The 15389-nt window shown below is 40.3% G+C and overlaps 1 protein-coding gene across 1 annotated transcript in view; it reads right to left on the bottom strand.

Annotated features, from left to right (window-relative positions):
* The window catches only part of ELP3 (elongator acetyltransferase complex subunit 3), a 123335-nt gene that overhangs the window by 41507 nt on the left and 66439 nt on the right, over window positions 1-15389 (bottom strand). Inside the window, exon 11 of the mRNA XM_043486687.1 lies at window positions 912-1002. Within this exon, the coding sequence (XP_043342622.1) occupies window positions 912-1002 (91 nt within the window). The remainder of the gene's footprint in view (window positions 1-911; window positions 1003-15389) is intronic.

Below are 15389 nucleotides of genomic sequence, written 5' to 3'. Positions count from 1 at the left end.
TTATTATTATTATTTTGGTAGAATAAGCCAATAATGTTTACAAACTCTAGACAGTTTTTTGGAAAAAAAAAAAAGAAAGAAAAGAAAAAACTTCTTTATAACAAATCAACTAAGAGGACAAAATGTTTCGGGTATGTCCACAAACATGATATGTAGTCCTTAAAACAATGCCTTTCAAAAAGTGGTCCATGTCTACACTGCGTGTTACAACCTCCCTCAGCTCCGTACCAGACCAAGAGAATCAGAAGCTCAAAGCAGAGGCCAGGATGTAGGCTCAGGCCTAGAAGTCCCCTGGCCTTTCCTCTTAGCAGCTCTGAGAAATAGCTCCTAGGGCACTGAGTTTTAAACCATATCGTGACTTCAAAATCATCCACAGAGCCTGTTAAAACTGCAGATTCCTGGGCTCTTTGTACTTCAATGGAAAGCAGAAAAGAGGTGCTTAGTAAATATTTCTGAAATAAAAAAGCAAATGAAAAGACACAGGGGCACGGCGGGGCAAGGGAGAGTGGTATATCTGGACAATAACATCAGTAATGATTTTAGCACGTCATCCTTGTTTCTTCAAAGGTTGTATTTGTCTATAACCACTGGTCAAGAATCAAACACTCAGTATTTCAAAAGAAAAGAGGTTTTCTAAAAAAGGAGCTGAACACATAGTTGGCAATTTCAGTAGGCAAGAGAAAACAACCAGTAAATTGACAAACCCACACTCTTTTAGGAGAAAGCAGAGGGGCGTAGGGATGGGATGCAGACTGTGGAACCACTACTTCAGCTTCAACATGCTGTACAGAAAGAAGGGCTTCAATGCATGAAAGCTCTTTGACCAGACCTGTAAGTTTATCAGGTGATAGCACCACAGGTTTTCATGTCTGAGATTACTTTGATCTCTGCAGTTACGGTCAGACTCTTACCTGTATTCCGAGGTCTTTCATTCTTGCAAATGCCAGCTCTCTCAAGTTACCGTGCTCCACTCCTGAGCTGACTAAGGGCATTGGAATATCTCTGCAGGAGAAAAACATCAGATATTGCAAAATATGTTACTCTCTAAAACAGGAAGGCAGGGATAATTTTTTAAAAAAGGAGAACTACCCTTCCCCCCTCAAAAAAACCCTACAAAACAGACCAAGAAAACAGAGGCTGAACATTCTAACTGGAAAGCAGATTCACAGCTTGTCTACCTCCCAGTTTTTCCATCTATGAAATTATGATTTTCACCAATCACGCAGGGTTTTCTTAAGAAATACCTGATGAAATCACTTTTTAAGATTACTAAATACAAAACAAATATCCAATAACCATGAGTAATGATTTTTGGCTGAAGAGACAGCTATACTAAACAGGAAATAAAATTATTGTTGCTGTTGTTTTACAAAATTGAATTTGTTTAAAAGAGAAGAAATAAAAATTATTAACGCACTTATTTATAGCTTATAAACACTTTCCCGTAGAGTTGCTGAATGACAAGTAGCCAGGAAGCTTAAAAGCCTGGCCGAGATGACAACTGGTCTCAAAGAATATATTTCCCCCTCTCCGTTTCCTAAAAGTCTAAATTAGAAGTGACTCCTTTCCTGGTGGCGCTAGTGGTAAAGAACCCGCCTGCCAATGCAGGAGACTCAGGAGACTCGGGTTCATTCCCTGGGTCCAGAAGATCCCCTGGAGGAGGAAATGGCAACCCACTCCAGTATTCTTGCCTGGAAAATTCCATGGACAGAGGAGCCTGAGTGGCTAAGGTCCATGGGGCTGCAGAGTTGGACACCACTGTGTCACTGAGCACAACAGCGTCATTAGAAGGGAATAAGAACTTGCCTAAAGATGAAGTAGATAAAATTTATTTCCTGGCATTAATATAGTGTTAAGTGCCAGGCAACAAGGAAACTTTGATCAGAAGTTGAAATTATGAGCTTCATTTTAGTAGCCCTCAATAGACCTTCTAGATAAAAATCAGTATCTTAACACAAAATAGCTAAAAAAAAAAAAAGAAAAAAAAATCTGAAGTAAGAATATGCTTAGCAGATCTCCTATTTAAAGACAAGCCCCCAGTTTGTTTTGTCTAATATTTGGTGGGTTAGAAGCAAGACTTGAAGGATACACCAATTATCTTGTTTTCTCATTTTTGCTTTTGAATCAACTTGAGTCTTTTCCTTCTCTTTTCACTTATCCCTTCAAACATTAGTAAATACAATTAGCTAATTCACCATTTGATTCTAATAAGATATTCCCCACTTATTCAAAAGTATCAAAAGCTAATCAATTAGCATTAAAAACTACATGTAATAAATAGACTCTGGAAGCAACTATAAAGCAATGATAAGCCAAAATTCTTTAAGAGAATGACATACCAGGGAGTTCAAAGTGACATATAAAAACATATTTTAGAGTGATTAGTTAATATCTATGCTTTACTTATACTTTTTAGTAAAATAAACTTTCTTTCTTTGGAACTGTAATTCCTTCCAACAAGTCCATCCTAAAGGAAATCAGTTCTGAATATTTATTGGAAGGACTGATGCTGAAGCTGAAACTCCAATACTTTGGCCACCTGATGCGAAGAACTGATTCATTGGAAAAGACCCTGATTCTGGGAAAGACTGAAGGCAAGAAGAAAAGAGCGAGGCAGAGGATGAGATAGATGGTTGGGTAGCATCACCGACTCAATGGACATGAGTTTGAGCCAACTCCGGGAGATAGTGAAAGACAGGGAAACCTGGTGTGCTGCAGTCCATGAGGTGGCAAAGAGTTGGACTCAACTTAGCGACTGAACAACATTCTATTAAATTACTCACAAATATATGTAGTTTCACAACAAAGTAAAACACTGTTATATGTGATATGAAATTAATCTGATAATGTCAATGGCAACCAGTTAGCACCCATTTCGTGAGATACATTTGACTCTTGTTATTCATTGCAGTGAAGTCTGATAATGTGCCCTGAACACTGAATGAGCAAATATGGAAACACTGCTCCTATGAAAAATGGAGGGTTAGCTGCCTATCAGCTTTCAGTTCATTTTCTTCCACTGATCAACATATCACTTTGTTCTGTGTTTCTGTTCAAAGACACTTTAACACAGAATTCATTCATTAACGCTGTATATGGCCAACAACACTAAGATTCATGCTGCGATGAAGCTTATCTAACACATCCGTTTTCTTTGTAAGACACATCACCATCTTCTTGTGCTTAGGAACACTATGCACGGGGGACATTTTAAACAATAAAATCAACAAAAAGCACAAAGTGTGAAAAAGCTGTTATTAGGTGGATTGTTGAAGGATATCTGTCACAGAATGAGAGCTGAGACAGAACAAACGCCAAGCCACCATCCTGTTCCTCACCGGCCTCCGACCACCAGTCTAGCATCTGCTGCCGACTCCTTCCTACATCACCTGCCCTACAACAGCCGTCACTGGTGATTATTTCTACCATCTCTTCTGCATTAGTTGAGCTTATATTTTAAGGAAGCATGTTCCCTTCTCTAATTTATAAACTCATAGATTCCTATTTTATTCAACCAGTTGTAGTCTGGTATCAACATTATTTTGTTGCTTAAATTAGATGTGGCCAGTAGGCATGCACTTAGGCTGGCTTCTGGGTCCTTCCGACATATCTGCAACATTGAGTATTTCCTTACTTTCTGGAACAGGGTGCTCCAGGCTCATCTCACATGTTTGCTGCCCCCGCCCGAGAACTGGCCATTTACCCAAGCAGTCCTGCTTCCTTTCACTGGAGCATGGTATTTAAAACAAGATCTGGGCACTCACTGTGCTCATTATTACTGAGGTATGCCTTTAGAGATGACTTTACACATGGACATCACCAGACGGTCAATACTGAAATTAGACTGACAATATTCTTTGCAGACGAAGATGGAGACTCTATACAGTCAACAAAGCAAGACCTGGAGCTGACTGGCTCAGATCATGAGCTCCTTATTGCAAAATTCAGGTTTAAATTGAAGAAATTAGGGAAAACCACTAAGCCATTCAGGTCAGACCTAAATCAAATACCTTAAGATTATACAGTGAAGGTGACGAATATATTCAGGCGATTAGATCTGATAGGCAGAGTGCCTGAAGAACTATGGACAGAGGTTTGTAACACTGTACAGAGGCAGTGACCAAAACCATCCCAAAGAAAAAGAAATCCAAGAAGGCAAAGTGGTTGTCTGAGGAGGCCTTACAAATAGCTGAGAAGAGAAGTGAAAGGGAAAGGAGAAACAGAAAGATACATATCCAGCTGAATGCAGAGTTCCAGAGAATAGCTAGGAGAGACAAGAAAGCCTTCTTAAGGGAACAATACAAAGAAATAGAGGAAAACAACAGAATGGGAAAGGCTAGAGAAAGACTTCAAGAAAATTGGAGCTATCAAGGCAACATTTCATGCAAAGATGGGCACCATAAAGGACGGAAATGGTATGGACCTAACAGAAGCAGAAGATATTAAGAAGAGGTGAAAAGAATACACAGGAGAACTATACAAAAAAGATCTTAATGACACAGATAGCCACGATGGTGTGATCGCTCACCTAGAACCAGACATCCTGGAGTGTGAAGTCAAGTGGGCCTTAGGAAGCATCACTATGAACAAAGATAGTGAAGGTGATGGAATTCCAGTTGAGCTATTTCAAATCCTAAAAGATGATGCTGTGAAAATGCTGCACTCAATATGCCAGCAAATTTAGAAAGCTCAGCAGTGGCCACAGGACTGGAAAAGGTCAGTTTTCATTCCAATCCCAAAGAAAGGCAATGCCAAAGAATGTTCAAACTACTGCACAATTGCACTCATCTCACACGCTAGCAAAGTAACGCTCAAAATTCTCCAAGCCAGGCTTCAACAGTACATGAACTGTGAACTTCCAGATGTACAAACTGGGTTTAGAAAAGGCAGAGGAACCAGAGATCAAATGGCCAACATCTGTTGGATCATCGAAAAAGCAAGAGAGTTCCAGGAAAACATCTACTTCTGCTTTATTGACTATGCCAAAGCCTTTGACTATGTGGATCACAACAAACTGTGGAATATTCTTAAAGAGACGGGAATACCAGACCACCTTACCTGCCTCCTGAAAAACCTGTATGTAAGTCAAGAAGCAACAGTTAAAACTGGACATGGAACAACAAACTGGTTCCAAACTGGGAAAGGAGTACGGAAGGCTGTACACTGTCACCCTGCTTATTTAACTTCTAGGCAGAGTACAACATGCAAAATGGCAGGCTGGATGAATCACAAGCTGGAATCAAGACTGCCAGGAGAAATATCAATAACCTCAGATATGCAGATGACAAGAACCTAATGGCAGAAGGCAAAGAGGAACTAACAAGCCTCTTGATGAAGGTGAAAGAGAAGAGTGAAAAAGCTGGCTTAAAGCTCAACATTGAGAAAACTAAGATCATGGCATCCAGTCCTATCACTTCATGGCAAATAAAAGGGGAAAAAGTGGAAACAGTGATAGATTTTGTTTTCTTGGGCTCCAAAATCACTGTGGATGGTGACTGCAGCAGTAAAATTAAAAGAAACTTGCTCCTTGGAAGGAAAGGTATGACAAACCTAGACAGCATACTAAAAAACAGAGACATTACTTTGCTGACAAAGGTCTATATAGTCAAAGCTATGGTTTTTCCAGTAGTCATGTATGGATGTGACAGTTGGACCATAAAGAAGGCTGAGTGCTGAAGAATTGATGCTTTCAAATTGTGGTGCTGGAGAAGACTCTTTAGAGTCCTTGGACTGCAAGGAGATCAAACAGTCAATGCTAAAGGAAATAAACTCAGAATTGAGTTGATTGGAATTCAAAGGAATTGAGTTCATCGGAAGGGCTGATGCTGAAACTCCAGTGCTTTGGCCACCTGATGTGAACAACTGACTAACTGGAAAAGACCCTGATTCTGGGAAAGACTGAGGGCAGGAGAAAGGGGCAGCAGAGGATGAGATGGTTCGATGTCATCACCAAGTCAATGGACATGAGTTTGAGCAAGCTCCAGGAGACAGTGAAGGACAGGGAAGCCTGGCACACTGCGGTTCATGATGTCACAAGGAGTCGGACACAACTTAGCAACTGAAAACAACAATACACATATCTAAATCTATATATCAATTTAAAAAGCTGTGAGGTCGTGCTGATAATTACAATTCTAACCCAGTGCTCAGTGTTCTTTTCAGCTTTCTACTTTTCAGTGCTTGTAAATCCCTTCAGTGAAAAGTCTGGCTCTCTTAGTTTTGGTATACTTATGTGTTTGCTACACCAAACAACAATCATTTGCTCAATGCAACCAACCTCCCAACTACTGTCTGCCACCTGTGCAATCACACTCTTACTCCCCGTAAGAGGTGTCAGCACCTCTGGGGTGTTCCTCCGCTGGTGACGATGGGAAGGGGAGGTGAAGGCAAAAGAAGACGGGCTCTACAAACTAGTTTAATAACGTACCAGTCCTCTTAAAAGACACACTAAAATGTTCACTACAAGTACATTCTCTGAGGATTAGGTTTTATCATATAGTGCTATTAAGCAGAACTTTAGAGGGAAACACAGAATTACCAGCAGGGCTGGCTAATCATTTATGGGGCCAAGTGCAAAATGAGAACAGAGGGTCTCTTCTTAGAAAAATCATTAATGATTTCAAGATAATGAGAACAGAGCATTAAGCCAAGGTTAAAGGCCTAGGAGACTACAAGGCTGCACATCCCTTGAAGCTGGGACTAGCTACCCCAAAGTACAAGTCAGTGCAAACCTGGTAACACAGGGCTTTACAAGGCTTCTCACAGTTCATAAGTGTCCTTATATTCATGTCTGTCACTACAAAATGCAACATGGCTTTAATGCGCTTTGGCAGTGAAATGACTGGAGTGTACCAGATGGAAGTTTTTCCTCATTAGGGAATAGATATGTGGTCATCTCCACTTTCAGAGATAAAATTTTATTTTCACTGAAAATGAAGAGAGAGTTCTATATACATTGAGCATCTTCTATGTGCAACACAGTATATAAAGCAACCTGGAATAATAAACAAACACTCTTCCAGACTTCCAGGACTTCAAAGCCCAGGTAAGATTATAGACCCTCTGACTTTGCTACATTCATCTAGGTGGGAGTTTCAATTATTTTTAGGTTTTTCAATTTCAGTCTAGTTTCACTTTCTTGGCTTGAAGAGATACTCCATTCAGGAATATTCACTTTTCTATTTCAATAGGTAACCTGTCAAGCTTAGAGGTACTAATATTTGCAATTGCTCATCAAAAATCTTTCAAAGTGATGTCTAGAGCTTTTTTTGGTCTGAAGTTCCTCACACTTCAGAAACATCTTTTGGTTGCAAATTGGTATTCTATTCTAATGCTTCACAGTGATTTAAAAGTCACATCAAGGCAGACAGCTGTCAAATAGCCTGTGGGCAGCAGCAGTTTAATGTGGCTCCATCATGTGTCTGGAGAGAATTCTACATTTAATCATTGCCTCCACTCTTTCGTGCTGCAATACAGAATGATTCATTGGGGTGCTACTTCATAAAAACACCCAGTTAGATGTTACTGACTCAACTGTCATAAAATTTAAAGTGTAAAATAGTTAAGAAAGAGAAAGGAGGGGTAGGTGGGGTGAGGAAAATGGCCAATTAAAAAATTATCAGGTAATGTAACAGTAAATTGTCATTTTTTTTAAAAGACAAGTGTAAAACATTGTTTTTACTTGAAATATCTTCCTTCCCGCTTTCCTTCCTTTGTTCAATTCTTCTGATACCTGTCCAGAAAATCATTCCTAAAAACTTCTTCTCCATGTATGAGTTTAGATTCACCAGTCAACACTAAGCAAGTTGTCTGTAATTAGCAGAAGCTGACACTAGGTGAACCTACATAGGAATAAGCCAGATTTTCTAAAGGCACAGAACACAAAGACACACGATTCTCCTTTACTACGATTTAAAACAAAAATAAACTACAATTTTTAAAATCCCCTGGATTAAACACCCTGGGAGGAGGCTTTTTCCTTTGCCAATGGTTTCTTTACAGCAAGACATAACCAACCAACCAAATGAACAGAGACAGGGTGCTCAGTTGTACTTCTGGACCATATCAGTTTTCTACATTTTCAGAACTATTCAGAGTTTAAAACCAAAGCTAGAAGAAACACTGCAGAGTGAAAACCTGTGATTCTCTTTTCCCAGATCAGGTTTCTCAGCCACTTAACACCATCTAAACACTCAGCCTTCTCTTGTACACATTTGCATGTAATGCTTGAGTTACCCATTAACACTTCCCTTAGCACTTCTCTTTCAAAATTTGACCACTGAGCTCTTGATACAAATTTCCTTCTGGAAGTCTAGATATATCTTATTCTAGCTATATCTGAACATAACTTTAAAAATAGCAGTAAATGGAGTATAACATTTTCATGCAGAGATACGAAGCTGTTTTACCAAAACACAGCTACCAAATTGTTAAGTGTTAAGCATATTATGTGAACATGAACACAGCTTTTGTTGGTTTCCTAGTCTTCATATCTGCCCAGGAAAGAGAAGATCATTCCAAGATGTTTGAAAGGTAAAATTTATCAAGTTTTCTTTTTGAGCTATCTCAATTAAAAGCACCATCTATCTTCTTTACGATCCAAATTCCATGACTGGCAAATTATATATAAACAGACAACTGATGTAAGCAGACATAAATAACAATCAGCTTCATGGGAGAAATGTTAATCCTCACTAATACTAGGGAAATGCAAATTAAAACTCCTAGGTAAATAAAATAAAAAATATAACCATTTAATTCTGTAGAGGTTGTGATAAAACCAGAAACTGCTATTTAATCTGATATAATTCCTTTGGAAAACCATATCAATATACATAGCAAAAAAGGTAACACTCATTTATACACTCCTTGTTCCAGAAAGTTATTCCTATGTTAATAGGAATAATAACTAATAACAACAATGCTTAGATCCTTTGTTATGAGTAATCCTTCTCCTGGGTTCTACTACTCTAACAGGTTACTTCAACAGAAGTAAAAAGTTCTATGCACATGAATTTTAGATGGAGTGGAGGCCAAGATAATAATAATAATAAAAGAGAGATGAAGAAACCAGGAAGAAACCTAAATGTCTAACATTAGGGAACAATTTGCTGAATGAGACAAATTAAAATGCTAGATTACCAGGCTGCCACTAAAATGATAACTATGAAGATTATTTTTTAAGTAACTGACAAGAAATAGAATTCAAAAAGCATTATTTGCCAGTGTATAAAATGTACCTCACAGACTTACTGTCTGTTAAGTTGAGAGAACTCATTATACTATCATACAAGACCCTGTGAAGTGATGATGATGATAGTATAAAGAGAAGCATAAAATACTAGAAGTGGCAGCAATAATATGAAACCTGCCACCTGCTATGAAGATTTAATCTGGTGGTTAACCTGAGATATGCAGATGATACTACTTTAATGGCAGAAGTGAAGAGAAACTAAAGAGCATCTTGATTGAGGGCGAAAAGGAGAGTGAAAAAGCTGGCTTAAAGCTCAACATTCAAAAAACTAAGCTCATGGCATCTGGTTCCATCACTTTGTGGCACATAGATGGGGAAAAAGCAGAAGCGATGACATTTTCTTTTCTTGGGCTCCAAAATCATTGTGGATGGTGACTGCAGGCATGAAGTTAAAGGACTTGCTCCTTGGAAGGAAAGGGATGACAAACTTAGAGTATTAAAAAGCAGAGACATCACTTTGCTGACAAAAGCCTGTATAGTCAAAGCTACGGATTTTCCAGGAGTCATGAATGGATGTGAGAGTTGGATCATAAAAAAGGCTGAGTGCCAAAGAATTGATGCCTTTGAATTGGGGTGCTGGAGAAGACTCTTGAAAGTTCCTTGGACAGCAAGGAGATCAAACTAGTCAATCCTAAAGGAAATCAACCCTGAATATTCATTGGAAGGAGTGATGCTAAAGCTGCAATACTTTGGCCACCTGATGCAAAGGGTGGCATATTTGGAAAAGACTAATGCTAAGAAAGATTGATGACAAAAGAAGAGGGTAGCAGAGGATGAGATGGTTAGATAGCATCATGGACTCAATGGACATGAGTTTGAGCAAATTCTGGGAGACAGTGAAGGACTGGAAAGCCTGGCTCATTGCATTCCATGGGGTCGCAAAGAGTTGGACATGACTTGGCGACTGAACAACAATAACAAAATGTACTGCATCCCAATTATACAAGGAAAGTTTTAGAAAAATAATGTAAGCCTGTTAATACCACGTATATTGAAAGTGATTTATAGTACCTTTATAAATGAAATATCATTCTGTTGATATATGTTGCAAAAAAAAATAAATACATGGCTGAAAATTGAGAAGAAAATATAAGTTCTGGATAATTAGTACTATTCTACAAACTTTGTTGGGAAGAAGCATAAAAACCTCATGATCAAAAAACTGTGCTGGGATCAATGAAGAGTGGTACCACATTACACCCTACACCCCGGCACCCAAAAGCCTGGTCAAGAACTTCAGTGATTATTGATAACAAAAAGCAAGTCAATATAAAATAAACTTGAATCATATTATGCAGTATAGACAAAGAAAATACGTAAATAAAATGGTTAAAAAACAAACAGCAAGATATAATAAACTTGAATGAATTCCGCAGTATATGTGTGTTAGTCGCTTAGTCATGTCCGGCTCTTTGCAACCCCACAGACTGTAGCCCGCCATGGGATTCTCAGGGCAAGAATACTGGAGATGGCTGCTGTTCCCTTCTCCAGAGGATCTTGCAGACCCAGGGATCGAACCCTGGTCTCCTGCATTGCAGGCAGATTCTTTACCGTTTGAGCCACAGGGAAGTCTACAGACAGCTACAAAAAAAAACCAGAATTCTAATGGAAACGTGGAAAACAACATCATAGCTATATTAAAAACACAAAAATGTAAAAATAAAATGACAAAATATTTTATCTTTATATTAGAAATCCTAGAAAATGATCAACTTCAGGATTAAGAGGGAAGTTGCTATGTAAGACAGGGTGACCGAGAGGCGGGATTGGGGAGGGGGAGGGGAGCGAGGGAGAGACGGGATATACACACGGCTACGGCTGATTCGCGGTGTTGTACTCCAGAAACCGACATAACAGTGTAAAGCCACCTTCCTCCAAATCAAAAAGAAAAAGAAAAAGTTAAGTGAATCATCAGTCCCAAAGCATGAAAATCTGACCACACAGCTAAACTCTAGATGACTCTCTACCAAAGGTCTTCACTGTTGGCAACTGAATCATCACTGTCTTCAAATAGAAACTGTCCGGAGATCCACTGAGGACATTACCACTTCCACATTTTTAAAGAGATTTTACCTCTTGTTTCACAGTAGTCTATCAGGTTTTAATTCACCCACATATTGGTAAGTAATGAGAGTGTCACTTCAAAAGCTTAATCCTACACCCCCCTGTACTACGTGTTCCACGTAAAGCCTGTGAGCGATGTACTGATACAGAAACGCCTCTGACAGTCTGGCCTCTAGGATTAGAGCTGGGGGCGGAAGGGGGCAGGGCTTCTTCTGTTCAATTCTCCAGAGAGCTGTAATGGGGTCGAGACAGGAGAACTGGGAACATGGATGTTTCTTTAATCAGCTTCATGTTAGTCATGCATAGTATCAAGACTTTCTCCTCCTACGCCCTTCTGATTGTCTAAAACACATACTCTTAATTCTTTCTGTCATGACCCCTTTATAGTTTTACTGCAGAGATTATATTTGCTGCTCCTGTTTTCTCAAAGCCCTTAGTTTTTCAGTTGATGGTAAGCCAGGATAATGTCCCTCAGTGATATTTCATAAAACCTATAAAATTAAGCTTTTAATGTTACAGCAATGTCTTCGTTGCTTGCGACTCGCTGGTTAGAGCATTACGGAATTTAAAGCTAAAAACAATGGGGAGGATGCAAACTCTTCATCTGATTTCCCAGCTATGCCTTGTTACTCTTGGCTAAAAAGAAAAAAAAAAAAAAGCCAACTGTGGTGACCATGGCTGTGAAATGTCTATTCTGTGATACTTGTTGCCTCGCTTGACTGCTGAGAAGTAGTGAACTCGTTTTTCTCTGGTGGCCCCAGTCAGTTAAATGCAAAGGAAACTTCTTTTGCTGTTGTTAACACTATTTACTGCATCTTTGTTTTCTATCATATTAATTTTTTTTAAAACAAACTCAAAGTCACAGAAAAATTCCCAAGTGCAGTACCAATAACTATATTCCTCAAGTATTTGAAAGTAAATTTGGAACAAGATGTCCCAGTGGCCCCCCAGAATACTCTTAAGTATCTACCACAACAACTATATTCTTTTTTTTTTTTAAAGGATACTCTTTTACATAACCATAATACAACCACCAAAATGCAGAGACTGACAGTGGCATTTTACTACTGTCTAATCCTAGACTCCATCCCAGCTTCCTGTGAGCCTCTGGTCCCAGCATTTCCATCAGCTGATCAAACATGACTTTTTTAAAATTTGTGTTTCTATTTATGGTCTTGCACTCTCTCTTTCTCTCAACAGATGGAGAGATGCTTCATTAACATTGAACTCATGCCTCAAATAGCTCATGTCTTAATGAAGCTAATCTGACATAGGTATTTTCTCCATAAGGCACGGTATAGCCTTCTTGCACTCAGGAACACTATACAACACTTCAGTACTATGTTTAGAGGCCATTTCAAATAGCCACCTCACCAACAAGCAGCCCAGAACTGCAAAATCCATGCCTATTAAGTAGTCCGTGAAAAGGACATGTCCACACACACAAATTGTATTTGTTATTGTTTCTTACAATTATTTCTATATCTACTGCACAGGTTGAAAACCACAAGTTCACACCAGTATCCCCTATTCCAGAACACCATGTGGTACATTCTAATTTTTTCCTTTTTCATATTTGTAGTTCCATTTTCAGGCTTCCCTGATGGTTCAATGGTAAAGAACCTGCCTGCCAAAGCAGGCTTGATCCCTGGGTTGGGAAGATCCCCTGCAGAAGGGAATGGCAACCCACTCCAGTATTCTTGCCTGGAGAATCCCATGGACAGAGCAGCCTGGAGGGCTACAGTCCATGGGGTCACAAAGAGCTGGACATTACTTAGCAACTGCACAACAACGACAAATTCCCTTTTCAGGTAACAAAAACCCAGCTCCATTACCCTTAATATTGTCTACCTACTAGATCCACCTCCTGCATGTTACTGACCCTTTCTTTCTGTCCTCATCTCTGGATCCCCTGGACACACTCTCCTCGCCCTGCTGACCAAAGGTGCCAGGGCAGGCCTCAATGAGAATGTCCCCCTCACATCTGGGCTGCTCCAGCCTGAATTCCGCAACTGACTCCTCCACAAGAACACCCTCCTCCCCGTCCTCTGGGTCCCACAGCTCCCTAGATCTCCATGCGGACTCCTGCATGGCTCACTACCTCCTAATGTCTCTTAGACTGAATTGTTCCAGAAAGGTGAAACAGAAGGAGGAGAATGCAAATAATTGTGATAGCTGAATTTTCTCATCACTATCTCCTTAGTAATTTTTTAGGTAATTTTTTAAAAAGAAATTGGTGTGTATTTATTTACTTATGGTCACGTCATATAGCATGCAGGATCCTAGTTCCCTGACCAGGAATTGAACTTAGGATCATGGAGCACATGGAGACTGGCATCTCCATGTGCTCCATGGAGCATAGAGTCTTAACCACTGGACCACCAAGGAAGTCCTTCTCTTTTGTATCTTTAACTGTACTTAAAAAAAAGAGAGATCATTAAGCAATTTAGGTCCTTATGGTGGGCCAACAATCATAAAAGTTTAAGAAATCAATATGTTGTGGCAGAAATGTGTAAACATTCTTTGATGTTGTTCTTGTTTAGTTGCTCAGTCATGTCTGACTCTTTGCGACCCCATAGACTGTAGCCCATCAGGCTCTGTCCATGGGATTCTCCAGGCAAGGAAATTGGAGTAGGCTGCCATTTCCTGCTTCAGAGGATCTTCCTGAACCAGGAATCAAACCTGTGTCTCCTGCATTGGCAGGTGGATTCTTTACTACCGAGTCACCTAGGAAGCCCAAACACCCTTTGACCTTTAAGCAAATCCATTATTTTACATCCTTGATGATTTTCCCGTAGTTGACAGTTCTGCTGTATGTTATGAGTAGCACAGTCTTTGTGCTCAGCTGAGTACTACTCACAGGATAGCTGACAGGACATCTATTTGTTAATCCCATTTGGCCTTTTACTGGTAATATTAGAATCTGGGTGGTTTTGAGCAGGGTGGTGGAAATGTGCCTTAACAACCAGGAAATGCAGGGACGGCTTTGTCAGGATTGTAGTAAATAGGTAACTTCATGGCTTTTAACTTTTATCTTCAGTGTTATGTTTCTAGTTAGGAAAAAAAGGCAGGGTGGAACTTCCCCGACAGTCCAGTGGTTAGGGCTCCACTCTTCCACTACAGTGTCTCTACAAGATGGAGGAGTAGAAGGATGTGTGCTCATCTTCTCCTGCGAAGACTCCAAAATTACAACTTGCTGCTGAGCAACCGTTGACAGAACAATGTTGGATCCCACCAAAAAGAGATAATACCCCACATCCAAGGGCAAAGGAGAAGCCCCAGCAAGACGGCAAGAGGGGCGAAACTGCATTTAGAAACAAACCCCATACCCATCAGAGATGCTCCAAGGGCTCAAATAAAACCTTGTGTGCACCAGGAGGCCGCAAGAGACTGAGCCAGACCTGGCTTTGAGTGTTTAAGTGTCTCCTGAGGAAATACAGGTCAGCAGTGGCCTGCCGCAGGAGCAGGGGGCTGGGTGCAGCAGACGTGGGTATGGTATATGCCCTCTTGGAGGAGGTCACCATTAACCCCACCATAGAGCCGCCAGAACTTACACAGGCGTGGGGAAACACTCTTGCAGGGCACAAACATAACGTTGTGCACCAGGATCCAGGAGAAAGGAGCAGTGACCACAAGAGACTGACCCACACTTGCCCGTTAGTGTCCAGGAGTCTCTGGTGGAGGTGTGGGTCAGCAGTGGCCTGCTGCAGGGTCGGGGCACCGAGTGAGGCAGTGCCTGGACGGGCCCTTTTGAAGGAGGTCCCCACTATCTTCATTACCTCCACCAGAGTTTGGCCTCAGGTCAAACAACAAGGGGGGAACACAGCCCCGCCCATCAACAGAAAATGGGATTAAAGATTTACTGAGCATGGCCCCGCCCATCAGAGCAAGACCCAGTTTCCCCTTCAGTCAGTCTCTCCCATTAGGAAGCTTCCATATATATGTGTTAGTATGCTGTAATGTTCTTTATCTTTCTGGCTTACTTCACTCTGTATGATGGGCTCCAGTTTCATCCATCTCATTAGGACTGGTTCAAATGAATTCTTTTTAACGGCTGAGTAATATTCCATGG

Source organism: Cervus canadensis, chromosome 14 (genome assembly GCF_019320065.1).
Source record: "Cervus canadensis isolate Bull #8, Minnesota chromosome 14, ASM1932006v1, whole genome shotgun sequence".
Lineage (NCBI taxonomy): Eukaryota > Metazoa > Chordata > Mammalia > Artiodactyla > Cervidae > Cervus > Cervus canadensis.
This window is presented reverse-complemented; position numbering and strand designations above follow the sequence as displayed.